The 27,644-nt window shown below is 40.4% G+C and overlaps 1 protein-coding gene across 2 annotated transcripts in view; it reads right to left on the reverse strand.

Moving 5' to 3' along the window:
• Positions 1 to 26,606, reverse strand: part of LOC116709396 (uncharacterized) — a 39,926-nt gene extending 13,320 nt beyond the window's left edge. For both annotated transcript variants that reach the window (XM_032547897.1, XM_032547898.1), the window contains exons 1-14: positions 26,367 to 26,606; positions 25,936 to 26,059; positions 25,143 to 25,279; positions 24,888 to 25,057; positions 24,156 to 24,351; positions 20,727 to 20,962; positions 20,561 to 20,646; positions 20,397 to 20,458; positions 19,762 to 20,000; positions 14,160 to 14,349; positions 14,041 to 14,076; positions 13,840 to 13,960; positions 12,140 to 12,281; positions 11,902 to 12,054 (exon numbers count right to left, since the gene is read on the reverse strand). In XM_032547897.1, the coding sequence (XP_032403788.1) occupies positions 11,902 to 12,054; positions 12,140 to 12,281; positions 13,840 to 13,960; positions 14,041 to 14,076; positions 14,160 to 14,349; positions 19,762 to 20,000; positions 20,397 to 20,458; positions 20,561 to 20,646; positions 20,727 to 20,962; positions 24,156 to 24,351; positions 24,888 to 25,057; positions 25,143 to 25,279; positions 25,936 to 26,059 (1,892 nt within the window). In that variant the 5' untranslated portion in view covers positions 26,367 to 26,606. The remainder of the gene's footprint in view (positions 1 to 11,901; positions 12,055 to 12,139; positions 12,282 to 13,839; positions 13,961 to 14,040; positions 14,077 to 14,159; positions 14,350 to 19,761; positions 20,001 to 20,396; positions 20,459 to 20,560; positions 20,647 to 20,726; positions 20,963 to 24,155; positions 24,352 to 24,887; positions 25,058 to 25,142; positions 25,280 to 25,935; positions 26,060 to 26,366) is intronic.
• Between the last annotated feature and the right edge of the window lie 1,038 nt (positions 26,607 to 27,644).

Below are 27,644 nucleotides of genomic sequence, written 5' to 3' on the forward strand. Positions count from 1 at the left end.
CTTTGCTTTAAGTGGCACTTGTAATCCCAGTAGAGCACAGAGCGTAAATTCATTCTCCAGATCAATTTCAAAACCCTTAAATCACAGGTGACAAACTCCAGTCCTCAAGGTCCACTGTCCTGCAACTTTTAGATGTGTCTCTGCTGCACCACACCTGAATAGAATAATAGGTCATTAGCAAGGCTCTGGAGAACTGATCTACACAAGGAGGAGGTAATGAAGCCATTTCATTCCAGTGTTTTGTACCTGTGGCACATCTAAAAACTGCAGGACAGTGGCCCTTGAGGACTGTAGTTTGAGACCCCTGCCTTAGATATTTGATTATGTACAATCAATGCAGACTAGGAAGTTGTGAAATGATATGCATCCAGCCTACTGCAAATGAATAGCTCATAATTTAGGTGCAATCATTTCATTTTATTATTTATATGCAATTTGTGGGACCACAGTGTGTTTTTCTTTTTCAGTGGGAGAAAAAGTTGTATGTGGGACTGGGCTGGAAGTGCCAAAACAAAAATGCTTAGCCGGCTTTGAAGCCCGGCTTCAAATTACTCTATTAATTTTGCACAGCAAAAAGTTGCATATATTTATTGATCTGATGGTATGATGTTGATCCTCCTTTCAGCTTGTTGAAATATTAACTGAAAGAAAATAAAATGCAATTGAATATGTCATTATAATCATTTAAAAAATTAGGGGTAAGAATAGATTATGATGAGAATTTTTTGACGACGAGTTAAAATGACACATCGAGAAAGTCCAACACAAAATAAATGCTTCTCTGACTAAGAGATCAGGGCCCTCAAAGCATGTGTATGCACAAAACATGTGCAGCACCATGTTTTTGCACAAGTTGGCCTGTTTGAAAATTAAAGTGCCATGAAAGTTTGCGTAAATATACGCAACCTTTTTACCTGCCGTGAAAATGTGTGGCAGCCACGCAAACCTTTTTTATACGGACAATAAACTACAAATCACCAAAACTCACCTAAATACACTGAAATCTGACTCCATTCAGCATCATTAAGACCAAGGAGCATCGAACCTAATGTTTTTTCATGATTTTAATCTTTTATTGTTTAAACTTAAACAATAAAACTGAATCGCATTTATCCTCAGACAACACGCCACACACACAAAATAAAGAAAATATAAATGATAGAATGGGAAAACCTCACTCAAATGTAAATAGTACATTTCCTCAGGTTTTGTCCCATAAAGATGTAACTGCGGTCTGTGCACCGAAGCGCATGAAGTGCATGTTATCTGTGGGACATTTTCAGTCTCTCTGAAAAAGAAAACGGGGTTAATTCCCAACCAGCAGGTTAATTCCAAACCTTGATTATGTTAAGAGGATCAAGGTGTGTAAATAATCACACGTACACTCCTGATCAAAATCTTAAGACCAGTCCAAAAATTGCAAGAATTAGCATTTTGCACCATTGAATCTTAAGAAGGTTCTAAGTAGAGCTTCACAATGTTAAAAGGACAAATCAGTGCAAGAGACAAGAACATTTGAGCAGGGAATTGTCTGAAAACTGCATTTACACTCAAACATGATTTTTTCAGCTGATCAAAAGTTTAAGACCATAGTCTTTAAAAGCCAAAAGCTGTGCAAACATCTGGATTCCATGTCATTTTCTGTGAAGTCTTTACACTGTCAAGACCTCCTGATGGCAAAAGCAAAAAAGCTCACTGACTTTGAACATGGTAGGATTGTTGAGCTGCATAAGCAAGGCCTCTCACAACGTGCCATCGCTGCTGAGGTTGGACGCAGTAAGACAGTCATTTTGCATTTTTTAAACGATCCTGAGGGTTATGGAACAAAAAAGTCAAGTGGTGACTTCCGGTCATGTCGTGGTGCTGAACGGACGTGCGGTGGAGCCCTCTCCAATTTCCTTCTAAAAAACTAAATGAACAACCTGTACTATCTTGCTTTTCGTTTCTTTAGTTAACTGTACTAGTTATCGCTGACCAAATGGCACCAAAGAACTCAAAACCAACCTCCAAAAAGACTTTAATAACGTCTATGTTGAGCCCAGCGCAACAGTCTAGGAGCAGCAAGCTAGCTAGCGTTAGCATGGCCTTCAGCGACGGGGCAGCTTCTCCCCTGGTTGGCAGTGGCTCTTCGGATATGCCTCCCGTCAACAACGAATCCACAGTCACAGATGGTGATGGTCTGGCGGCCATGGAAGCAGGTAGCTCTAGTGACCTCGTGGCGGCTATTAACTCGATGAAAGATGACTTTGTGAAGAGATTTGATAGCCTGCTAACTGCTATCCAGGGGGTGCAATCGGATATAAGAATTGTTGCCGCGCGTGTTACACAAGCGGAGGACAGAATCAGCGCTAGCGAGGATTCTGTTGCCTCCCTGCAAGCCGATAACACTGCTACGAAAACTACCATTGAAGCTCTGCAACTAAAGATAGACGACCTGGAAAATCGTAGTCGCCGTTCCAACCTCCGTCTTATCGGTCTCCCTGAGGGGACTGAAGGTTCGGACATGTGTGCATTTTTGGAGAAATGGCTGCCTGAGGTGCTTGGTGCAGAAACGTTCCCGATCCCGCTGATCATAGAGAGAGCACACAGAGTCGGGCGGGTTGACGCTGCGGGGACTCGGTCCAGAGCGGTGGTCATGAAGCTGCTGAACTACGCGGACAAAGTCCGGATCATGAAGGCTGCCAGGACGAGGGGAGAAATACGTTTGAAGAATAACAGAGTCATGTTCTTCCCGGACGTTTCTGCCGAACTTCTGAAAAAGCGCAAGATATTTGACCAAGTGAAAAAGGATCTGTCTTCTATTTCTCTGGAGTTACCGGAGCTGCGCTACGGTGTTGTTCACCCGGCCACACTTTTGGTGACCTACAAGAAGAAACGTCACGCTTTTGACAAGGCAGCAGAAGCGGAGTCCTTCGTCCTGCAGCTCCAGCGGGAGCGTAACCTGGTTACGAACCAGGTAGAGGTCCAAGAAAGGTGAACAATTATAAGACGTGGTCTAATCATATCTCACTATGTATGCAAATATGGTCACATATCTGTAAGTGCACTTCTATATTCATATCTTTTCAATTCTTTGACTTGATGGTTTATAATGGATATTAATGCAGCTCTATTTTGTGTTTAATACACATGGTCAATTTACAATATGGTTAGGGTAACTAAGGTTAAGACATGCAAATGTGTGTTTATTTTCATTATAGTTTATTGGTTGTTAAGTTCATTACTGATTTTCTGGGGGCTGCGGTTCGATGGGGTTTCTTTATATGCTGTTCCTCTTCGTCATGAGTGCTGGGGTGGACCAGCAGGGCTTCATGGCCGAGCCTGGATGGCTCCTTGGGAAGTGTTCTCAGTGGGTGGGATGGGTGTACTTCATTTGGGGATTTACACCTTATTGTCTAATTGTTGTTTGTTGTGTCTGTATTTTCTTGTCTTTATCTGTCATGTTTTCCCTCTGCAGCTTACTCTTTAATACACATACCATGGCTGAAATAATTTTTCCTTTTTTCTGATGGCCTCTGACCTTCAATTCACCTCTTGGAATGTAAGAGGTCTGAATAAACTTGTCAAACTGAGACAGGTGATGAAAAGGATTCAACAATTAAAGGCTAAGATAGTTTTCCTCCAGGAGACTCATTTGACCCCTGAGGATGTTAGTAGAGTGAGGAGAAGATGGCATGGTCGGGTTTTTTCTACTTCCTTTAGCTCACACTCGAGGGGCGTAATCACACTAATCCACAGCTCGGTGCCATTCCAGCTCATCAATGTAACTGAGGATCGATATGGCAGATATCTAATTGTACAATGTGTGATACTGTCTGTGAAACTAAATTTGGTCAATATTTACGGGGCAAACAATGATAACCCTGCCTTTTTTAGACACCTGTTTCTGTCTGTAGCGTCGCTTCCTGGAGGGTACATCATAGGAGGTGATTTTAACTGTACGCTCATTCCAACGTTAGATAGATCAACAGGCAAAGACGTTTCTCATGCTCAAACAAGGAAAGAACTACTTAACTTTATGAAAGAACTCAACTTGGTTGACATATGGAGAAATATGCATCCTAATCAGTTTTCTTTCTCATGCTATTCTGGTACTTGCCAAACATTTTCAAGAATTGATTACTATTTAGTCTCAGCTGATCTAGTTCCACACATTACTAATAGTTGGCATGACAGCATAGTAATATCTGATCACGCTCCGGTGTCATTCTGTCTTAGGGTTCCTAATCTTTCCTTTTCATCTAAGTGGCGTTTACAATCAATTTGGCTTAGGGACCCAGATTTCATACAATTTATTGGAGCAAAAATAGATATGTATTTTGAATTGAACACTCACCAAACCTCGGCTACAGTGAGATGGGAGGCCTTTAAGGCATTCTTAAGAGGCCAAATGATCAGTTTTACCAGCTTCAAGCATAAAACTAACAAACAAGAATTGGAACAACTAGATAGATCTATTAAAAGCACAGAAACACAACTATTTCATAACCCTTCAACCCAACTAAACACAGAACTTCTTAGGTTAAGAGCTAAATACAACATGCTGTCTACAAATAAAGCAATTAAAAGTTTAATGAGACTGAAACAATCATATTTTGAACAAGGTGAGAAGGCTAGTAAGTTGTTGGCTTGGCGTATCAAACAGGAGCAAACAGATAAAGCAATAAACTCAATTCAAACAGCTGAAGGAGTGTTTACATCTGACCTAAAAGAAATAAACAGCACGTTTTCAAAATTTTACTACAATTTGTATAGCTCAGATTACTCAGACCTAGCTCCCCATGCACAAACTGTTTTCTTGGATTCATTAGAATTTACTCCCCTAGATAGTGAATCCTTAAACTCACTTGATTTTGAGCTCAATGCACAATTATTATCTGAGGCTATATCCGGTTTGAAAGGTGGTAAAAGCCCAGGGCCTGATGGAATCCCAATTGAAATATATAAAATTTTTCAATCCAAACTGATACCTCCTATGATTGACATGTATCTGGAATCCTTTAGTAAAGGATCTCTCCCTCCCTTACTTAATACAGCAATCATCTCCCTACTCCTGAAGCCAGGTAAACCTGCAACTCAATGTAGCTCATATAGGCCAATTTCTCTTATTAATAATGATGTTAAAATTTTGTGTAAAGTGTTAGCTAGGAAGTTGGAACTACTCTTACCCATGTTGATTCACCCTGATCAAAATGGTTTTGTACAAGGAAGACAGGGTTTTCACAACATCAGAAGGGTGTTTAATGTAATTTTTGAAAAATCTGGAGTTCCAGACAATGCCATCCTGTCGCTGGATGCAGAGAAGGCCTTTGACAGGATAGAATGGCAATATATGTTTGCTGTTATGGAACGCTTTGGCATAGGAGGGAAATTTCTTAGCTGGGTAAAGTTAATTTACTCTAACCCACAAGCTGAAATTTTAACCAATGGTCTAACTTCATCTCCCTTTAAATTGAAACGTGGAACAAGGCAGGGCTGCCCCCTTTCTCCTCTGTTGTTCACATTGGCCATCGAACCTTTAGCTATGGCAATTCGCAAACATGATAATATAACCGGTATAAGATTAGGGAGCTTAGAAAACCGTATAGCCTTGTATGCAGACGACATAATCCTGTTTTGCTCCAAGCTGGGTAACACTGTGCCCGCAATAACTGATTTAATTAAGTCTTTTGGAGTTTTTTCAGGATATAAGGTAAATGATGCTAAATCTGAAATACTGTACCTATCAGAAAACGAACGTCTCAATCCTCCAATTTCAACTCCATATGTAGCGTCTAAACAAGGATTTACCTATCTAGGTGTTAAAGTTACCCCTACAATACATAATATCATTCCAACTAATTATAACCCCCTTACAGAATCAGTTATGCAATTAATAGAAAGATGGTCCAGACTACCCATTTCCTTAATAGGCCGCATCAATATCATAAAAATGACAATATTGCCAAAATTTCTATACGTTTTCCAATCAGTTCCACTTTCCCCTCCCCTCTCCTTCTTTAAGGAGATAAATAAAACTTTTTCCAACTTCATCTGGAACGGTAAGCGTCCTAGAGTGAGACTGTCCCTTTTATATCTACCTTATGACAGGGGTGGTTTACAATTGCCAAATTTATTATGGTATTTCTGGGCAGCCCAGATCAGGGCAGCTATGTTTTACTTTATTTCCAGAGAGCCCCCAGCGTGGGTTACAATGGAGTCCCAGCATATCTCTATTCCTATAAACTTATACTTGTACTCATCAGACAGGAAAAAACTTATTAAACAAACAAAAAACCCTTTTCTGAAAAATACAATGCTTGTCTGGCAAAAAGTACTTGATTATTTGGGAGAAAAGCAACAGCTATCCCAGTTTTCACCCATTTTTGGAAACAGGGACTTTGGTCCAGGTAGAGCAGACCCAGGTTTTAAACTCTGGTCTGCTAAGGGGTTAGCTAAGGTATCTGATCTTTTTATAGGGAGAGTATTTATGTCATTCGAAGAACTTAAAAGCAAACATGACATTCCTACTAAAAATTTCTATAAATATCTTCAAGTTCGGAATTTCATTTTATCCAAGCAACAAAATAATCTTGATCTGCCCTCTTTGTCTCCACTAGAAGACATTATTGTAAGTCACCTATATGACGGAGGACAGGTGTCTCTAATTTATTCCTTGTTGGTTGACAATTGTAAAGAATCTTCAACTAACATCCTAAAAGCATGGGAAGCGGACTTGGGAGAGAACTTGTCGAATGAGGAATGGTCAGTAGCTTGCACTTCGATTCATACACAATCTGCTAACACAAATTCCAAATTATTACAATACAAATGGCTGACTAGGCAATACATCACTCCAGCTAAATTGCATAATTTTAACCCTAATATTCCTGACACTTGCATTAAATGTACTTCCCAAAAAGGTTCTTTATTTCATTGCATGTGGGCGTGTCCCCGAGTGTTAGCGTTTTGGAAAGATGTATTGATTGTGATAGGTCAGATGATTGGTAAAAAGGTTCCTTTGGATCCTAAAATGTGCATCTTGAATATTTATCCTGAAGACTTTGTTATCCCAAACAACTTGAGATCCTTACTTAATGTCTCCTTTTTGGAAGCTAAACGTTGCATTGCACTCTCTTGGAAGAAAAGGACATTATGTGGAATTTCACAATGGACCACACAAATGACGTTCTACTTTGCACTTGAGAAAATCAGTTACTTTACTAAGAATAAGCTTGATAAATTTTGGGTGGTCTGGTCTGTCTTTTACACTTGGCTGTGCCAAAATGATATCCAACTTGATGGATTGAAAGAGGGATGGCTATAAGGCCATATGGTGAGTCAAATTGATGTTTATGTCGGTTGGTCAATTGAGGGTCTGCTGCAACCCCCACCCCCCCCCTTTTTTTTTTTTTTTTTTTTTTTTGTTGTTTTTTTTGTCTACCCTGTGTATATGCCCTTTGGGTTTTCGTCTGGTCTAGGTCTACATTCTAAGTATTTGTAAGTGAATATATGTATGTTTCTTGTTCTCCTGTTAAAAAATCAATAAATAAATGTTTAAAAAAAAAAAAAAAAAAAAAAAAAGTCAAGTGGTAGACCCAAAAAAATTTCACCAGCTCTGAGCCGCAGGATCCGATTGGCTGTCTGTCAAGACACGGGACGATCCTCTACCCAAATTAAGGCCATTACTGGTGCTGACTGCAGCCCAATAACCATCAGACGGCATCTGCGAGAGAAGGGCTTCAGAAACAAAAAACGTCTTCAAAGGCCACGTCTTCTTCAACGCCACAGAATTGCCCGTTTGGACTTTGCAAGGGTGCACCAAACATGGGACATTGAAAGGTGGAAGAAAGTTGTCTTCTCTGATGAGAAAAAATTTAACCTTGATGGTCCTGATGGCTTCCAACGTTACTGGCATGACAGGGAGATCCCACCTGAGATGTTTTCTACACGGCACAGTGGTGGGGGCGCCATCATGATTTGGGGTGCGTTTTCCTTCAATGGAACAATGGAGCTTCAGGTTGTGCAGGGGCGTCAAACAGCAGCTGGCTATGTGGAGATGTTGCAGCGGGCATCCCTCATGACTGAGGGCCCTCGTCTGTGTGGTAATGATTGGGTTTTTCAACAGGACAATGCTGCAGTTCACAATGCCCGCCTGACAAAGGAGTTCTTCTAAGAGAATAACATCACTCTTTTGGACCATCCTGCATGTTCCCCGGATCTAAACCCAATTGAGAACATTTGGGGATGGATGGCAAGGGAAGTTTACAAAAATGGACATCAGTTCCAGACAGTGGATGCCCTTCGTGAAGCCATCTTCAACACTTGGAGCAACGTTCCCACTAGCCTCCTGGAAACACTGGCATCAAGCATGCCTAAACAATTGTTTGAAGTCATCAACAAGAATGGTGGAGCTACTCATTACTGAGTCCTTTTTTTTGACACTTTGTTTCTGTTTTGGGGGGTTTTCGGGTTTTTTTGAGCTATGGTCTTAAACTTTTGATCAGCTGAAAAAATCCTGTTTGAGTATAAATGCAGTTTTCAATTAATTCCCCGCTCAAAAGGTTTTGTCTCTTACGCTGATTTCTTCTTTTAACATTGTGAAGCTCTACTTAGAACCTTCTTAAGATCCAATAGTGCAAAATGCAAATTCTTGCAATTTTTTGACTGGTCTTAAGATTTTGATCAGGAGTGTATATAAGAAGCTGCGCAAAGGTGAGCTGCATAATTTATGAGTTATTTTTTGTGAGGTGACATTATGTGCCCTCAAAATGGCCCTTTAAATAAAATATATAATTATTATTAGAACTATTTATACTACAACAAGCAAGCACTGTTGCCATGGTTACTGGGACACGTGATGGCAGTTTACCAGGTATTTATGGGTGACGTTTGCGCGGTTTTATACATCTGAGGTTTTTTTTCGCAGCACCTGTCACAATTTGTCCGCACGTCAAATTTTAGTATGAAAGCTGCACACTCTTTTATACATGTGTCCCCAGGGCCCATGTAGGCGATTGTTCAGAGTGTGATCGAACGCTCAGTCCAAATCCTTCAATTAGCAATGTCTTCAGCAGTGCCAAGCATTCCACAATTACGCAGCACACCTTTGCACAGCTACTTATATAAGTGTGATTGTCTTTTCCACCTTAAAAATAATCAAACCTGACATGTTTGGAGATAATCTGCTGACCCAACCCCATTTTCTTTTTCAGTGAGAATGAAAGTGTCCCACAGATAACATGCATTTCATGAGCTGCAGCGTACAGACAGTTACATTATGTGACAAGAACTGAAGACATTTACCACTTACATTCGAGTGAGGATTTCCCACTTTTATTTTTATTCTATTAATTTTGTGCGATATGTTATTGTGTCAGAATAAATGAGGTTCAGTTTCATCGTTTAAGTTTACGCACACTTTACACGAGGCCCCTGGAATACAACTCGTCTCTATCCCTCTCCCAGCAGACAATGCACCAATTAACAGTTGACTCCAAACCAGCCCTGTCTGGCTGGTTCGATTGGAACCATAGCTCTTGGGGTTCCAGGTAGCAGGCTGGGACCAGACTAGAAGTGCTAATGCAAAAAACTCTCAGCCCAGATCCATATGCAGAGCAAAAGGGACTAACAAACACAAAGGGTAAAACAGGCTTGGGTTTAATTTAATGACTTCTGTGTATACGACTGTAAGCTGACAAAATGGTGGAGGCGATTCTTGCTATGTGCCACTCTGGAGAGAAACTGACATCTTTACAAACAGGAAAGAAACCAGTTTGAACAGCAGACCAATCAGGGCAATCCATGGAGAGATTGGCCGTGATCAGGGCTCATCTTAAAATGAGAGAGAATAGTAGGGGTCAAAGGAGAAAGGTAAATAATGTAGTCAGTTTTGTACAAGAAGCAGGTTGTCACAGTATGGAGAGTGTTTTAAAGTTTGATTGACTAATAAAGGATAAAGACGACTATTAGTTTGGCCAAGTCTTAGCTTACCATTTGTGTTAATTTGCATATTATCAGTTGTGTCTTGATATTCCACATAATGTCATCACCAAGCTGAATACATTTAACTGTTTCTCTGCAATGACAAAGTTTTGGAAACGTGTAACATTTCACCAACGGAAGTGATCAGAAATCAGCAAGACTCTGAACGTTACTTGATTTTTGCACACACACTCCCCTCAGTGGGAGAATAATTCTGAATCAGTGGTTCAGCTGCACCAGGTGCACTCCAAAGCCTCTTATGTTTTGTAATGTAGTAATGTTATTGTGTTATTGCGAGACTGTTACTGTGATTGTGAGATTAGCCAGACCAAGAACAATACAAGACATCATACATGGCGGCTAAAACAGCATTGGAACATGTGTTAATAAATAAGCATAAAGTGAATTAAAGGACTGTTTATTTATGCAACACAACATTTGGACGTTTGTTAATAACCCAGAGAAAAGTAAGAACAACTGTGAGAGAGCCATCTCTGATAACAATCAGTAAGAAGCTGCAGAGGGACCTGCACCAGGACCCAGTTCCATGTAGCTGGTCCTGCCAGTTCCACTGAATTTTGGGGCATCTGATTTATTCATGGAGTATAAAGTGTGGAAAGACTCTTACAGTTTCTTTAAAGTTGCAAGTGGAACTATTCGTGCATAGGATTTGGTGAGGGGAACCACTCTACTGCACTGTATAGGAACACCAATGCAGAGAATTTTTGCAAATTTACTGGGAGACAAAGATACATTTGCTCAGGCTGTTGCCGCGCTAGATGCATACTTTACTCCTTGGAGTCATGTAGTCCTAGTCAACACACGTTCAGACAGAGAGCTCAGTGCCCTGAAGCATCCACTGAAGAGTCAGTGGATGCTTTCATGAATGCGTCAAGAAAACGGCCGAAATCACGTGACTTGGGCATGCTGGAGAACGATATAATTCAAGATCAGATAGTGGAGACATGTGTATGAAAAAGCAAGAGGAGAGAGATTCAGCCTAGAGCAAGCCCGTGTTAAAGATGAGGAATCGACACAGATACAGTGGATGAATGTGAAGTCGAGACAGCAACGTGCCTCTTTTGTCAAAAAGTAGAACAGTATGCCCATGTGTTGTAAGAAGAAAAAGAAATACTAAACAGAGAACTGTGTTATCCAGAGATTGTTACTGTGATTGCGAGTTTTGCCAGACCAGGAATGAGACGACAACAGACATGGCAGCTAGAACAGCTCTGGAACATGTGTTAATAATGAAGCATAAAGTGAACTAATGGCTAACCCAAAATTAGGGCCAGGCTGCAGATTTAAATTCTGGCAAATAGTCTTTTTCAAGGCGTGCTGTGGTGGCGTAAGGGTTAGCGCGACCCATATTTGGAGGCCTCGAGTCCTCGACGCGGCCGTCGCGGGTTCGACTCCCGGACCCGACGATATTTGCCGCATGTCTTCCCTCTTCTCCTTCCCCGTTTCCTGTCAGCCTACTGTCACATAAGGGACACTAGAGCCCACAAAAGACCCCCTGGAGGGGTAAAAAAAAAAAAGTCTTTTTCAGATCAAGTGCCAGTATTTGAATTTAGGTACTTGCAGATGCCTTTTTAAACCACCTTGTTCTAAATACAATTAACTTGTTTTCAAAAGTTATTGTGTATCTTATGAGTACTAATTTGTTAATTACCGGTATTGGTGAGTACCTAAACTGAAGTACTCAGACTTGGTCTGAAAAAAACTGATATCGAGACACCCCTAATCATAATGCATCTTATGAGATGATTAAATGTTTACTACTGTATTTTGTGTTTTACTCTGTTTTCCTGTAAAGCACCCTGTACATGAATAATGTAGTAAAAATGAAGTTTTCTAGGCTTGTCAGAGGTGCCAGTAAGTGTCGGGAGTGTTATATTCCTGCCTTCAACAATAATATAATAGCTGGAACCAGATCACCTGGGTGAGGCATGTTGTGCAGAAGTCAGAGACTGCATCTCAGATCTATCTGCCTCTGCTCGATGACAGGGCTTTTTTTTCATCTTCAGGCTGCACCGAGAACAGTTGTTGATCCACTGAATCACATCAGGCTTCATTGTTTGCCAGTAATACCTGTCAAACATCAAACTGTGAACAATGATTGCATGATAACTACAAGCAATTTCTGACATGTAGGGAAAAATAAACATGTAAAAACCTTTCGTTGAGCAGTCTGAGACACTTGTTGACATTGAGGTGGTTAAGTTCGTTGTGAAAGTCCAAAAGAGCCGTTTCAACCTGCTGCCTACTCCTCAGAACCAAGCGCATCTGGTCTCCTGTCACAATGTGCAGCTTGTCATCTGTCAACAGGTCAAATCATCAGTGTTGTAGCAGAGAAGCTAAAATACTGGTGTCAATTATTTGTTACTTGTATTAATCTAGGTGGATTTTATTTGTCCCGACTCTTAAGGATGTTTTAATAATTTTAAACTTAATGCACCATGCAAGAGACCTTGTGTATGTACACCATAGATGTCAAAATGAAGCTCACAGGTAAAATTTGAATCCGAAGATGATTTCTACATGAGCCAGTCTACATGACCTGGCTCCTGGTACACAGCACATGACACAATCCACTAATCACTAATGCCAACAAGGGGGAGAAAGAGTGAGTTGGTGTGACATGTGAGGTGGAGAAATGGCCCTCAAGCCCTTTTTGCACTGCACAGCCGGACTCAGGCTAGACTGGCTTCAAAGCCGGCTGAGCATTTTTGTTTTGGCACTTCCAGCCCAGTCCCACAAATAAATATATGCAACTTTTTCCTGCACTGAAAAAAAATCCACACTGTGGTCCCACAAATTGCATATAAGTAATAACATGAAATGATTGCATCTAAATTATGAGCTATTTATTTGCAGTAGGCTGGATGTATATTATCTTACAACTTCCTTGTCTGCATTGGTTGTACATAATCAAATATTTAAGGATTTTGAAATTGATCTGGAGGACATGGTGTTCATTATGGACAATCCATGACAAGCACAGGAGTCCAACAACAGAACACCACTCGGGTTCAGATCAGGGAGGCTGCCCCTCCCAACCACATCCCTCCAGGTCTAGCCACGTGAGCGGTGAAGGTCCCCAGCAGACCAAGGGAATCCCCAAGAGGGGCACTCTGCAATATCCTCCTCCAAGTCTCCAGAAAGGATGGGCAATCTGAAGTTGTTTGGTGCGTAAGCACAAACAACAGTCAGAACCTGTACCCCCACTTGTAGTCAGAGGGAGGCTACTATCTTGTTCACCGGGGTAAACCCCAATGTACAGGCACCAAAATGGGGGGCAAGAAGTATGCCCACTCCTGCCCTGAGCCTCTGACCATGAGCAACTCCAGAGTCGAAGAGTGTCCAACCCCCTCTCAAGGAGACCATGGGGTTAGCATCCCCGGATGGGCATGGCATTTAACCCATGCCCATCCGGGTTAAAGCCCTGGATGGGCATGGGTTAAAGCCCCGCCATCAGGCACTCACCAATGTCCCCCACCTCCAAACCTGACTATAGGAGGGGACCCAGGTGAGGGAACACTGTCTCATATGATCATCTTCATCATAAGGGGTCCTGCAATTTTCCATCACTCTTAGTGTCTTCCACATCTTTATGTTTACCTGAGATGATTTCCTGATCTATACTTAAGTAAGAAAATTATACTGCGTAGAACAGCATCCAGTTTGGAGTGTGTCAGTTCCATTTTAGATAACTATGGCAAGTTACAGCTCTATCAAACCTACTAGATTAAAGATGCATCACTAAAAGAGGTGCCTTAACCATCTAAAGTGGTGTGCTGAATTATGTGTCCCTGTTGCAATAGTCCATCTGGTGTAAAGGTTGTCAAACAAAATTGATCCCAGAACTTGACTAACCTATGATAGTGTATCTTTTGCAGAATCTCCTGAAAGTGTTCTTCTCTACATAGGTTAGTCCAGGAGGGTAAATGCGTCTGCTGATGTAGAGCTCCACTGCATTATATTTTGCAAAAAAGGCCTGTTCACACAGAACATTATTATTGAAATTTTATCACATAATACAATCTGTGGCAAAAGTTTCTCCACTTGGCTACATACCTCCTCCCCTGCTGGTGGTGAGGTCAAACCATCTGCCTGAGGTGATGGAAGAAGAACTGTTACAGGCTGTGTGCTCAAATGAAAGAAATGATTGGCATCTGTGCCTCTGTGTGTCTCACCTTTGAGTCGTTGTGGATGTTTAGTGTGGGCATGGCATCTGGAAGAAGGGTGTTTTTTTCCCCACTACTGTCGTAGCACTTCTCTGTGAAATGGGCAGAACAAATGGAGGACCAGAGCCGAGGATGCCAGTTCCCCCGGCCGCAAGCCTTCAGCCACTGAGACAGCAGGGGCAGATTATGGAGAGGAAACCTGGATGTTCAGGAGAACAGAAAACATTTGTCTGTTTACATTTTAGTTGCACTGGTCACATCGACAGCTGTGGTAGAAGAGTCAGAGTCATTTCAAGTGAATCGTCATCCCTGAAAAATCAATACGTTCAATAAATTTCAAGGATTAAATTATCGCTGGTCAAACATTTGGTTTTATACAATGGCTTTGGACATTTCTTTAGAAAATGTTAAAGGCTTTGGTCTATTTGCAAGTAATTAAGGACAACAAGTCAAAAATACACAAAACCCAGACTTTGTTCCATCTTGTCAGGACCCTGTATTTAAAATCTTGGATAAGTCTGGGACTGCTGATGTCCCAGACACCAGTGTCATCAATAAATTATACAAACACTTCAATCAGTAGAAATAAAGATTCCACTCCAGAGTTGGAGGAGAATGCTGAGATCAATCCAGGTTCAACTCTACTCTACTAATGACTCAAAACAACGACCAGGTAAGTATTTTACAAAGACTTCAATCGGTAGGAATAAAGATTCAGTGGTCAGAGGTCAATATTGATTTAAATATTCTAGAAATTAAACAACTCTTGTTCAAAACAACAGAGAGGTCGGATGCACCACACCCTGGGACTCTCTGGAGCTAAGCCAACAGAAAAGTTTCACATTTTGAATCTGATGAGATGACTAACAGAGGAAGAACCCCTCACTTATACAAATCAGCATGGCCAGCTTTGAGCCATAATATCCCCCTGTTATCAACAACTGCTCCACATTCAACCTCAACACTTGCTGCACCAAAGAAAATAAGCAACCAACTGAAACCAAAATAATCCCTAACCAGCCTGAGCCATAACACATTCTTATTGCATGGGAATTCCACTGAAAAACCTCACCTTCAAACATCAACAAGAGGTATGAGGCCAGATCAACACATTCACCCCCCAAAGTGAACACCAAGAAAACAGAAGACATACCAAAAGAGCTTACTGTCGATGATGAGGCAATAAACGGAATCAGTCATTGTAATAAGAGCACAAAAGTACTCTCCTTCCCTAATGACACAGTGTCTCATACAACAGAAAAAATATTCTCTCTCTAACCACTGATCAGCTGAATATTGTTCATATTGGAGCAAATGATCTGGCCAAACAAAAGTCAGAAATTCTGAAATTCTGGTAGCACTGTTGCCTTGCAGCAAGAAGGATTTGAATCCCAGCCCACTGTCCAAAAGCATGACTGTCAGTTTGAATGACCTCAAGTTGAGTGTGTGTGCATGATTGCGTGTTCTGTCTGTGTGTTGCACTGCAATGAACTGGTGACCTTGACCGTTGGACATAGGCACCAGCACCCCCCACGATCCCGCTAGGGATAAACGTGTAGACTAAAATGAAGTTGTTTATCAGTGGACCAATACCGCCAGCACAATGTGGAGATAAAGATATAGCAGACTGCTCACGATTAACATAACTGCAGATCAATCAGTATTACATAAAATGGCTTTATCACAACCATCGAGAATAAATTGCCAGTGTTGTTTATCTGACACGGCATGGATGCATCACTAATCTGCACAACCCCAATCCTTCCCTCCCAACCTGAACATTTTTTGCCTGACACGCTGCTTGGAGCATGCGCATATAGACTTGGAGATAGGAGTAGATATGGCGACAGCGGGCGTTTCAGGTGAGAAGCTAAATGAGAAAGAAATAGAGTCAGATGAACTAGTTCCGAAAAGTAACAGCACTGGTTCAGTAATCTGGCTATGGTATGGATTTTCTAAGGAGGATGTGGAACAAAATACAGTAATTTGCAAAACGTGTCGGAAACCCATTGCCACAAAATGTAGCAGTATGACAAATTTATTTCAAAGGCCATGAAGAAATATTCCCGAATGTGAAACGATTGGCAAAAAAGTATCTGTGTGTACCTGCGACTAGCTTCCCATCAGGAAGAGTATTTTGTACTAGTGGAAATGTGGTGCCATGTCACCGGGCCAAAAACACCACTTGGCCTCCTCCTCAGTCCAGGACTGTTTTGAGCTTACTTATTGGGAGGTTTTCAAAGAAGGGTCCGATGGAGAGAGCTATAAATCCTACCCACTAAAACTGTCAAGGTTTTATTCTAAGCAGAAGCTGTGGATTGGTGGAACTGTGCAGTCCCTCTTCAGAGCCTGTGATGCTGCCTACAGGTCATCTGACAGACTAGTCTACAGTAAAGCCTGAAAGAGGTGAAAAAGAGAATATGTCTGGGAAAACATAGGTACAGGCAACGCATTGAGAAGCAATGGTTGTTACTGTTGTCAATAACAACAAGCCACAGAACATGTGTGAAGGACTCAGGACTATGGCAGATTACAAGAGCACCAGCCAGCGAATCAGTGGGGATCCCTCTCTTCCTGCTACATTGAAAAGATCTCTAGATCTGACATCTAGTAGTGGCAGAGAAAACAATCCTGCTGTCCCAGTGTTTCTAGACCAGTTCATCTAGACCAGTGTTTCTCAAACTTTTTCAGGCTGAGGACCACTTAACCCATTTAACAAACAGTCACCGACCACCTAACCTGAAATTGCCCCCGCAATAACACATTTTAATATATGATGAAACCTGAAATAAAAATATTAGTCTCTTAACTCACATATTGTTGCTTTCTTTGGTCATCCTAATGAGTGGTGCTGTTTGGTAAATGTGACTGGCCATGACAAAGCCATGAACACACCTACTTGGGTATTTTGAATTATTTACAGTTTCTGGAAGTGTGGAGTCTAAACTTTCTAATGATGTCAAATACAGGGAAATAAAAAAAGAAGTTGTTTTTTACTGCCAAGTGTTATGTGCATTAATAACATTTAGGACTATTTGTGATTTAGAAGCACAATTAAAGAAAAATAGTCTTGAGTTGCTTTAACAGAAACAAAAAAATATTTTCTGTGCCATTAAAAATAAAAATAATTAACCCTTTTCTATCAATTGTATTTATTTAATTTTGTTTAATATTTTTCAAATAAAATAACAATTGCCATTGGCCTGAAAGCAGAGCATCATTCATTACCAAGAACAGTCATAATAAACAAAGGACAGTTCTGACTAACTGGAGTGATTCCTACCACTAACCTCTCAAAGGAATCCAATCACTAGTGAACAACACATCAACACTCAGCAGCTATAACTTAGCATCCTCTGATTTTATAATATTCTTAGTCTTGTTTTCATTCCATCAGTATCTGCAGGTTTTTTTTCGAGTAACCTGGTTGTAAGCCAGTTTTCCAGTAATTATTTTTAACACAATCCTTTGGTATGCTAACTGCAGCATTGCACTTTGAGCTCAGGTCATGACAATAAACAGTTGTTTACATGCAGTACCCTGCGACCACCAATGGTTCGGGGACCACCGGCTGAAATGACTACCAGACAGTTGGACTAATTCCTGCGATTATGAAGTGCTTTGAGAGGATCATCCTAAAATACATCAAGGATAAACTTCCTTCTGGTCTGGACAGGCACGAGTTTGAGGAACTGGTCCTCAGAGAATGCTGTCTCCATTGCACTACACATAGCCTTGACACATCTGAAGCATCTTGACACTTATGTTAGGATGTTATTTGGATGCTTATGTTGACTTAAGTTCAGCATTTAATACCACCATCCCGAAGAAGCTTATAGTGAAGTTCCACAACCTGGGACTTTCAACATCAATGTGCCTCTGGATTAGGGACTCTCACCAACCGACTTCAAGTGGAGAGAATAGGGAACTGAACATCATCCAACCTAGTCCTCAAAAGAGGTACACCACACGGCTGTGTGCTTAGTCCGGCTCTTTTTACTCTGTTCACCCACAACTGTGTAGTCATACACTCCTCTAAAGTTTGCAGACGATAACACCATAGAAGGTGGTACATCCAGTACCGGGAGATCCAGCACCTGTCCAAGTGGTGTTTACTGAACAAGCTGGTGCTCAACACCAGGAAGACCAAGGATAGTGGACTACAGGAGATCCAGGAGGACAGTACACCCACCTATTACAATTTAAGGGGAGGTGGTGGAGTGCGTGGACAACATCGAATTCCTGGGCATCCACATCACATCAGAAGCCCCAACAAAGACTCTTCTTCCTCAGTAAACTGAAAAGGGCTTGACTCCCTCCTCAGTAGCTCAAAACCTTTTATAGAGCTGTGACTGAGAGCATCCTCTGCCTCAGTATGACTGTGTGGTACGGCAACTGCACAGACCAGAAAAAAAAAGATTTGGTCCGGATGGTGAAAACTGGCCAGTGGATCATGACAAGTCAGTTATCAAACCTGGACCTAATATACACTGGCAGACTGCAAAGGAAGGCCAGTTGTATTGCTGCTGATCTCACTCACCCAGGTCACAAACTGTTGTACCGCTGGGAAATGGCACAGGTTACATAAAAGAGCACAACCACGTGGCTAAGGAACAGCTTTTTCCTAACAGCTGTTCACCTTCCATCCCCTCTGCCACCTTGCAGATACACTCACACCCATTTGCTGACTAAGGACTGATTAAGACTTCATTTATTTATCTATTCATCACTAAGGGTACCACTCCAATTTTGTTATGTTCTAGAAACATAAAGACAAATAAAAAACCTTATGCCTTATGAAAATGGATTACCAAACTGAATAATAATAATCAGCTGAGCAAACTCTTTAGTGGTGATGAAATTGAGTTTTTTGAAGCAGCAGTATGTAGCTTTTATAAACAACTTCTTTGGGGTTTTTTTTTGGGGGGGGGTACATATTTGTTAAAGCTGCAAAACTATCACTATGTCCTGATAGTACACCATGAGACAGATAATATGTAAAAAAAATTAGCTCCTTTGCCTCCTCCCTGCTGCCATCTGCAGAAATACACAACTCCACCAAAAACAACCAATCAGAGGAAGATCTCAGCACTGTCAGTTATCCTAGTGTATGTGCTGCTCATACCCTCCCTCTTTCTCTGTGTTACTCTATAGATGGTTTACAAACAAACCATCTATAGCATTCACCTGCTATAAATGCTAAGGCTAGTTATTGTGGCCACCAATGATGGTGGATAAACAGCACATTGAGCTGCATTGAGATGGGCTCTGTCCCTAACCGTGTCTATGGAAGACAGATGTGACTATGTCATGTTGATGATTACAGATATGGGCAACATTTTGCCTGGTACTGATGAGATTTGTATGTATTTCCCTCTCAACTAACTTTTGTAGAGTACTTTTTACTTTTATTAGTCAGTTTTTTTTAACTGTTGCTGCTTAAGTTTATCAATGTTCTGTTACATTGTAAATAAAATACCTGCTCAAAGACACCAATAAAAATACAGAAAAAACAACTACTTTGAAGGTAATTAGAAAAGCACAACACGGTTAAGATTTTTCCAAGAAAATAAATGAAATAACAGATTTTAGTTGTGCTGCGAAGTCAGACCTGTGGAAAATAAGTCCGAGTTTTCTCTCCACTGGGCCACAGCGGTTGGTGCACTTGGAGACACTGCAGCGAATCATCTTCCTTTTAGATCTGTTGACACACGTCTGGCAGCTGGAGATCCAGCTGGCCAGGTCTCGACTCAGGCTACCCCAGTAGTAGTGCTTAGAGATCTGTCTCTGGCAGATTCCCTGCCCATAGTGGCCCTGGTTGTCATGGAACTGCTGTAGGATGGAATTGACCTGGAAGACATGACAGCTTTTAGCTTTGTTCATGTTACACTTCTTTGTAAATGCTGGACTTATTACTTATTTATTATTATTTTATTCAATCATTTAACTTGCCTTTGAGAGTTGCTATTTTTTAAATTTCGTTGTGCTTTCTTTCGTGCACAATAACAATATAATTAATTCTGATTCAGACTTGAAGTTCGTGTTGCTGTATAATTATGTATCTGGATTTGCAACATTTCTTGTTTAAAACATATAACACATTTTAGCAGTCCGGTGCTTCGCAGTTCTGTGCCTATTTGACCACAGCAACTTCCAGTCTGCACACTTTGAATATGTAATATTAACGAAACGCCTCCTGTTATAAATCCTACGTAATACTAATTGATCCATTGGTATTTAATTGACCTCTTCTCTGCTGCGTGGTACTCTGAGGGGCGGAGAGACTCTGGTGTACATCAACAGTCCGTCTGAAACAGAAAATTGAATCCCTGTTTTACTTCTTCTAAAATGAAATCATTATAATAATGTATGAATCAGAGATATTCCAGCCTGGTGTTGTCTCCACTTACCTATCAGACTAAAACGCTTGGCCATTCTTTTTAAAGCTGACCTGCTTCTTTTGCCCTGCATAGGTAGTACCCTGGTACTTAAGTACCTGCAGTATGGTGATAAACCAACAGGATAAAATGAAATTAAACATTGCATCGGTCCTCTGTTGTTATTCAATGGTTATACCTGGCAATATGGTTGTAAGTAATGAAGCCTGGCTCAACAGCTGTCCTCCTCCGGTGTTCATTCATTATTCTGGCAGCCCTGCAGTCCGGTGCTGGGCCTGGCAGACAGTACTGATGTTCCTGAAGCTGCAGAGGATGAGCGCTGTGGTCGATGACTGCAGCAGCAGCAGCGGCTCCTTTGAGTTCATCTTTCCATATGTTGGAATAACTGAAATTTTCATCCGACTCCACAGACACCTGAACATCAAGGAGAATTAACAAATACAGATTTACCAAGCATTCCTATCCCAAGTCCAATCCAGGTCTTGTTTTTATTACCATTGTTTATTAACAGTGGCAATGGTAAATACAATTCGGTTTTTATCTACAAAGTCAGCAAGACATGGAGGAACTGTGCTATAATCTGACACCACAGAAAGGAGCAATCATTAATGTTATCCTTAAATGACCCATCAATGCCAAATGCATCATTAAACTCAGTGATGTGTGGTGACAGTCAGGATCAATGAGGTACGACTCCCCCAGAACTGGATGTACAGATCCAAGATCCAACATGGAATCCTTTATTTCAGTGTTGACATTAACTGATTAAAGCTTTAATCTAGACCTGTCACGATAACACATTTTGCGGAGCGATTAACTGTCTCAAAAATTATTGCGATAAACGATAATATTGTTTGAAGACCTTTTTACACTGATTTAATGGAATAATAATGCATGCGATTTCCTGAAAAAAGATAGACTTTATTTTCAAAAGAACACTTAACACTGGAACTGATAAACAAAATAAACAAAACAACCAAAAGCAAAATTAAAATTGATTCTCAGTCTCCATTAATAAAAAATGTACTTGAATAAAAACTAAACAACATAAAGCCAAAGTGGAAATAAATACTGCATTCAACCAAAAGAGTGCAGATTATGAAGTCTGTATACTATGTTGCCCTTCAGTAATAATTAGATTTAAATAGAGAAAATGGGCACATTCGACTACCTGATGCAATAGTTCACACTATACGGTTTTTTTGCCCCTATTATTCCCCTTACAACAATCTTAGAACGTCGGGCGTTCTCTAAGATTGTCGCTTACGATTTTATAACCGATCAACCTGCAGTTCATGGTGTGTTACGGTAGATCGTCGCACCTCGGCACGCCCCGCGACAGGCCTACTTTAATCTATTCCATACAATTCAACAATGTTCCAAAATATATATAGATATATGTAGATTAAGCTAACAAATCAAAATTTTTTGTTTCAGTGTTTTCCTCGGCTGATGTCTCTTTTCTGAATAATATTGAAAATCTTGTATTATCTTGCTTCATTTTCATATGAAGTTCATCCACCTGTCCTTCTCAACAAATATCACTGTCACTTTGTCTTAAAAATATTCTTGTTTGTCTCTCATTTTCCTTTCATTTAGAAAAATCTGGCAGCTTTAATGAAGATGATTAACAAGGAGGTGAGTCCTTGAATGGTTTTATTCTGGTTTTGTCAGATCATCATACGCTGTCAGAATAAAATACATGCAATGAGTACGTAAATGTTCTGCGACATTTAGAGGAACTGTCAACAAGATACGATAAAAATAAGTCAATAACTTGTTTTCAATGATAACTAGATGGACATACATGCAATGTCGTGGTTTCAAAGTGTATTTAAAGCAGGGACTGGTTGCCTCTGCAGTCAACTACACCATGATCCAAAATATTATGCAAATTGGATCCAAGTGTCATAAAGATTACATTTTTTGTTGTGATATTAAATTTATAGATGGTATTGTGTGTCAGGGTTCTTTGAACCACTATAATTAATTTCAGAGAGCTGGTTGATTAGTTTGTCTGGTGAGCTCAATTAAAGGAAATCTACTTAAGAAGGATGTTCCACATTATTAAGCAGTCCACAGGTTTCAAGCAATATGGGAAAGAGAAAGGATCTCTGCTGAGGAAAATTATCAGATAGTGTAGATAGTGTATTCATACAAATATCTAATGTATGAAAACATTAGATATTTAACAAAAACTGAAGCGTTATCGTACTGTGAAGAGATTTGTGGCTGATTCAGAACAAAGATGGGTTGGACAGATAAAGGCAGAATGAGGAAGGTTTCTGTTAGACAAATTGATCGGATTAAGAGAGCAGCTGTTAAAATGTCCTTACAAAGCAGCAAACAGTTATTTGAAGCTGCTGGTGCCTCTAGAACCTCAAGGTGGAGGATCCTCCAGAGGCTTGTGGTGCATGAACCTACTATTGGGCCCCTAACCAGAGCTCACAAGCAGAAATGGTCACAGTGGGCCCAGCCGTACATGAAGATTCATTTTCATACAGACTTGTTCACTGATGACTGCTGTGCAACCCTGGATGGTCCAGATGGACGAAGTAGTGGACTGGTGGTGGATGGCCACCACGTCCCAACCCAACCCCTGTGACGTCAGCAAGGAGGTGGTGGAGTCATGCTTTGGGCTGAAATCATGGGAAGAGAGAGAGAGAGAGAGCTGGTCGGCCCCTTCAGAGTCCCTGAAGGGACCTGCAAAGAAATTCAAGCAGAAACTCTCCACAAACTCACAAGTTCAATGGATGCAAAAATTGTGCAGGTGATATCAAAGAAGGGGTCCAATGTTAACATGGAAGTCAGTCTGTTGAGATGTTTTTGATTGAAATAGCTTTTGATTTTAGTACGTGTGACCGCAAAGAATGGCCATTTACAGTTCTTTATAATCCATAAAATGTTTAGAAAATCTGCTGTGCATAATAATTTGGAACAGTGCATTTTGAGTTTTTTATTTTTGAAAAAAATACTGTTCTCATGGGAGCTTTGTTCAGTAAAATTTGATTTATACTGTAATAGTTCATGACTTGAAAACTATACTGACATCATTTGCATTGAACATTTAAGAAAACCTGAGAAAATGTCACTTGCATAATAATTTGGAACACTGTGTACAAATCACGCTCCATATAAAACCTCCCTGTTCGTTGATGATGGTCTGGCAAGTTAACCTTTGAGATGGGATGTCATACAGCTGTTAATAAAAAAGTGTATGATGATATAACTTCTAATGTTATGTTTCTGGTTAAATAAAAGCACACTGTAATCACAGCATATACTTCTCTGATCCATATAGGAGTCGGTTTGTGCTACGCGTATGCCGATCTGACAGAACACAGGCCTTATTTTCTGTATTTTCCAGTTGTTTTCAAATGTCTTAGAGTAGAAGAAGGACAACTCTTGTAGTTGCAGGGCTCAGCACTATAGATCCCTTGTATTTCAACAAGCAGCAGATGAATTCAGCGATTTTGACCATAAAAATGTTATTACCAATAAAACAACTATAGGAAAGTCAAACTGATTTTCTCTCATCATTGTTAGCATCTATTTTACTGCGTCACCTGCCCTGACTGATTAAAATGCTCCAGCACCACACTGTCACCTCATTTCCATGGGCTGTTACAGGCAGTAAGGTTGGGGCAGCATCTGGAGACAGCACCAGCTGACCCTCCTCAGTGAGTGTAAAGCAGGACATTTCAAAGTGTCTGGAGCAGATGTAGGAGTTGGTGCGTAGCGAGGCTTCGTCCCTTTGAGCCACCTGCAGCCACTTCTTGCGCTGCTCCTCATCCTTAGGAAACCTGCAGGGCATAAAGGAGAGCACCATATCACATCTACACAACTTTACTGAATTAAAAAACAACAACACACAGCTTTGTGTACAGAGTTTATGGTTCTCTTTGATTTTTTGTCAACATAATACCAATGATGAGTGATATTTAAATACATCTCTCCACCCAGTTTTCAAATCACATGGCCAGACAGAGATTTAAAGGAGCAGAAAGAGTAAATGAGGTGGATTAGCCGCACTTGAAAACAAATGATGGTGTCTTCAGTGACATGTTGCTGTGGAATATTGTTGTCATACAGCTCCAGTTTTCAGTCAGAGACCTCTTCAGATTCTTTACAAGACTGGCTGCTACTGGATACGATTTCTTCCCACAGGATCCACATCCATGGCAACTTTTTGAAGATACTTGAATGCATTTAATATTCCTCTTTAAAAATGAAATTAAGTGAATTGAAGTCTGATTTTGATGGAGAACATTTAGCATTCTGTTGAATCAGGGAATGTAGTGCTGAGAAAAGTGTTTTGTTGTATTGTTAAAGGTCTGACCTGTGAAAGGTGAGCTCAGGGAAAGCGTAGCTGGAGGCATCGCAGCCATAAACCAGGCAGAACAGAACAGCTGGTTGGAAAGGAGGAGGAGGAGGGCGGCTGTGACAAACCGGGCAAGCTTTGACCCAGTTCTTCACAGTCTCCGTCACTCCAACCCAGTAGTGCATCAGCTGGAAAAACACAAAGATAAAATCTAGTAGCAAGTTTTTAACACTTACTACAGTTTTAGATAAATGACACATAATTTCCACTCACCATAATTTCTCTCACTACCCGTTCTCGGCCGGCATGGTTGTTGTCGTCATGGTAACGTGTCAGAATCTCCCGAATCTCTTTTTCACTTCTGACGACACGAAGGAGGCGGCCTCGATAAGGTCGCATCAAAAGGCCATCTGGAGGCGAGATTATTTTACAGATTTAGTTCCAGCTAGTTTGAATGATTTAATTCTTTTTGACTTGTGGACAGAGGTTTATCATTTAAAATGTTCATATATTGTATGTTAAAGTAGATGTAAAGAGCAGATAAAACAGAGAAGTGTTGTGGGAGATCAAACCTAAGCAGTACATTATGAAAACTGGTGAGCAACTTAAAAACTTTCCTCAAATCAAGTCTGTGTTGAATCTTTAACAGAATGCTGGTGACTACAGTGTTTTATGTGAGTCACCTTAGCTTTCATAAAAGATTAACAAGAAACTGCAAAAGATGAATTTGCCACAAAGAAACGCACAACAGACTGATTCAAAATCAAATTAAAACATTTAACAGCTTAGCCTTCATCTTTGTCACAAATTTATAGCACTGTCAAATGGCATAATCCGCATTCTGGTAATACGTTTCTGGTAATTATTGTATGATGAATTTGAATTTAAACTAAAAAGAAATAACTTATTAAAGAGTTGTAACCAATCCAAGCCAATCTAATTTGAGGTGTTATCTTAATATTGGAATAAATCTGGTAAAGATGCAATGCCTCATTCATTGACTTTATTCACTTTTCAAGATGAATAGTTTCACTTTTGTCACCATTCCAAATACTTATTGGAGTACCTTTGTAGATGAATCGTTTGCAGGCAGCTTTGATTCCTTTTTTTAAACTTTTAGATGAATTTTCTCCAAACTTTCCAGTTTGAAAAAAGTGTTCCAATTTATCCAGAAACCCAAATGAAGGCATCTGTACGAAAGAAGAGAGAGACAAGTGGGACTAGTTAGACATATTATAACTGCAAGGCAGGTGAGGTCTTAATGGTATGTACTTGGTTGACAAATATTAATATAACCCTATTTTCAAGAACAATTCCACTATAGCTTACCATGTTTAAAATACTGACCAACAAATGATAGTACCACCCATGGAGCACAGAACTAAAAGGTAAATAGCTCAAATTTATGAGTCCATAATAGCTAGAGTTTCACTTGGTTAGTGTGCAGTGCCATTTTATATTCAAATGCAGAAGTTTCCAACTGATAACCATTCCCACCTTAGAACGTCTTTCGTCTGGTCAACAACAATCTTCATAACACCGAAAGCAACTTTAGGTCAAATCCCAGCACGTATTTCATAATTTTTCAGCCAAATCTTTGTTGTGTAGAACAGTTTTTACTCTCTTAATCGAAAAATACATCAGATTTGTCAAAAGTAACATATATTAATACTAAACAATGAATAATTTTAGCATTTGGTTCCGTAAAGACTTTAGGTAGCAACGGTGAACCTGTGACTTCCGGTAAGAAAATTTTCAAAAGAAAAGTCTTAATGTCCGCGCTAGCATTTCTCTTTTTTGTCGTTTTTGTTTTGTTTTGTTTTGGGTTTTGTTTCTTTTAATCTGTTTCATTTACCTACTGTGATTTTTGTTTGTTTATTATTTTTGTATTGTCTTTTGTATCAGTGTCTCTGATGGGATGGACCGAAATTTTGAAACTTGCCAAGATGAGAAAAAGAGCATCCGGCTGCAAGCATCCTTCTCTGGCCACTCAACTCAAAGGCCCGGTCAGAATACTCACTCTGCACCCTACGCCCCTCTCTGAAGTATGGACTCAAAAGTGGACAGAAGAGTTCGAGTGCGCAGGTTACTAGCGTGCAAAAAAAATGAGAATTGGGACAGTACCCCTCGGTGTCATCCAGAATAGCGAGACTTCTCACTATTTACTCATTTATGTTTCTAAAAACATAAATAATCTATTTTAAATGTACAGTATCTACTTTATCCCTGGGAGAATTACTGTGGAAACGATTATGGGTCTTACTTCCGTCTTATTACTGTCGGTTTATATGAAGAACCTACAGTAATAAAGAAGAGAAAAGCATTGAAGCTGGTCAGAGTTCTGAGCTGCAGTTTTGGGCCAGTTGGCAGTAGGGACAACATTCTCCTCTTTTCCTAACAGATCCTTTCTAAAGAAAGTCTCGGAGAGGGTGCTAACCTGGCTCCCAGTGTCTAAGAGGCAAGGAACTGGGACCCCATTGATGAGAACTGTAACCTCCCTACACATTCCCACTGCACGCTCCAGAAATACTTCACCGGTTAAAGTCTGAGAGCCTTTTGTTTCCCCTCGGATAGCGTGGCCCCCAGCAACCGAGGGGGTTAGTTTTCCTGAAAAGATGTGGAGGGAGTGCCCTGTGGTCTACGTGGGTTACGTTGCATGCATTCTTTAGCAATATGTCCAACCCCACTGCATTTGAAACAAATGGGCTTTACATCATCTGTAAACTGAGGTTTCAGCCTAATCCTTCCACTTTTATCTTGGAAAAGCTTCTTCTT

Source organism: Xiphophorus hellerii, chromosome 19, assembly GCF_003331165.1.
Source record: "Xiphophorus hellerii strain 12219 chromosome 19, Xiphophorus_hellerii-4.1, whole genome shotgun sequence".
Taxonomy (NCBI): Eukaryota; Metazoa; Chordata; class Actinopteri; order Cyprinodontiformes; family Poeciliidae; genus Xiphophorus; species Xiphophorus hellerii.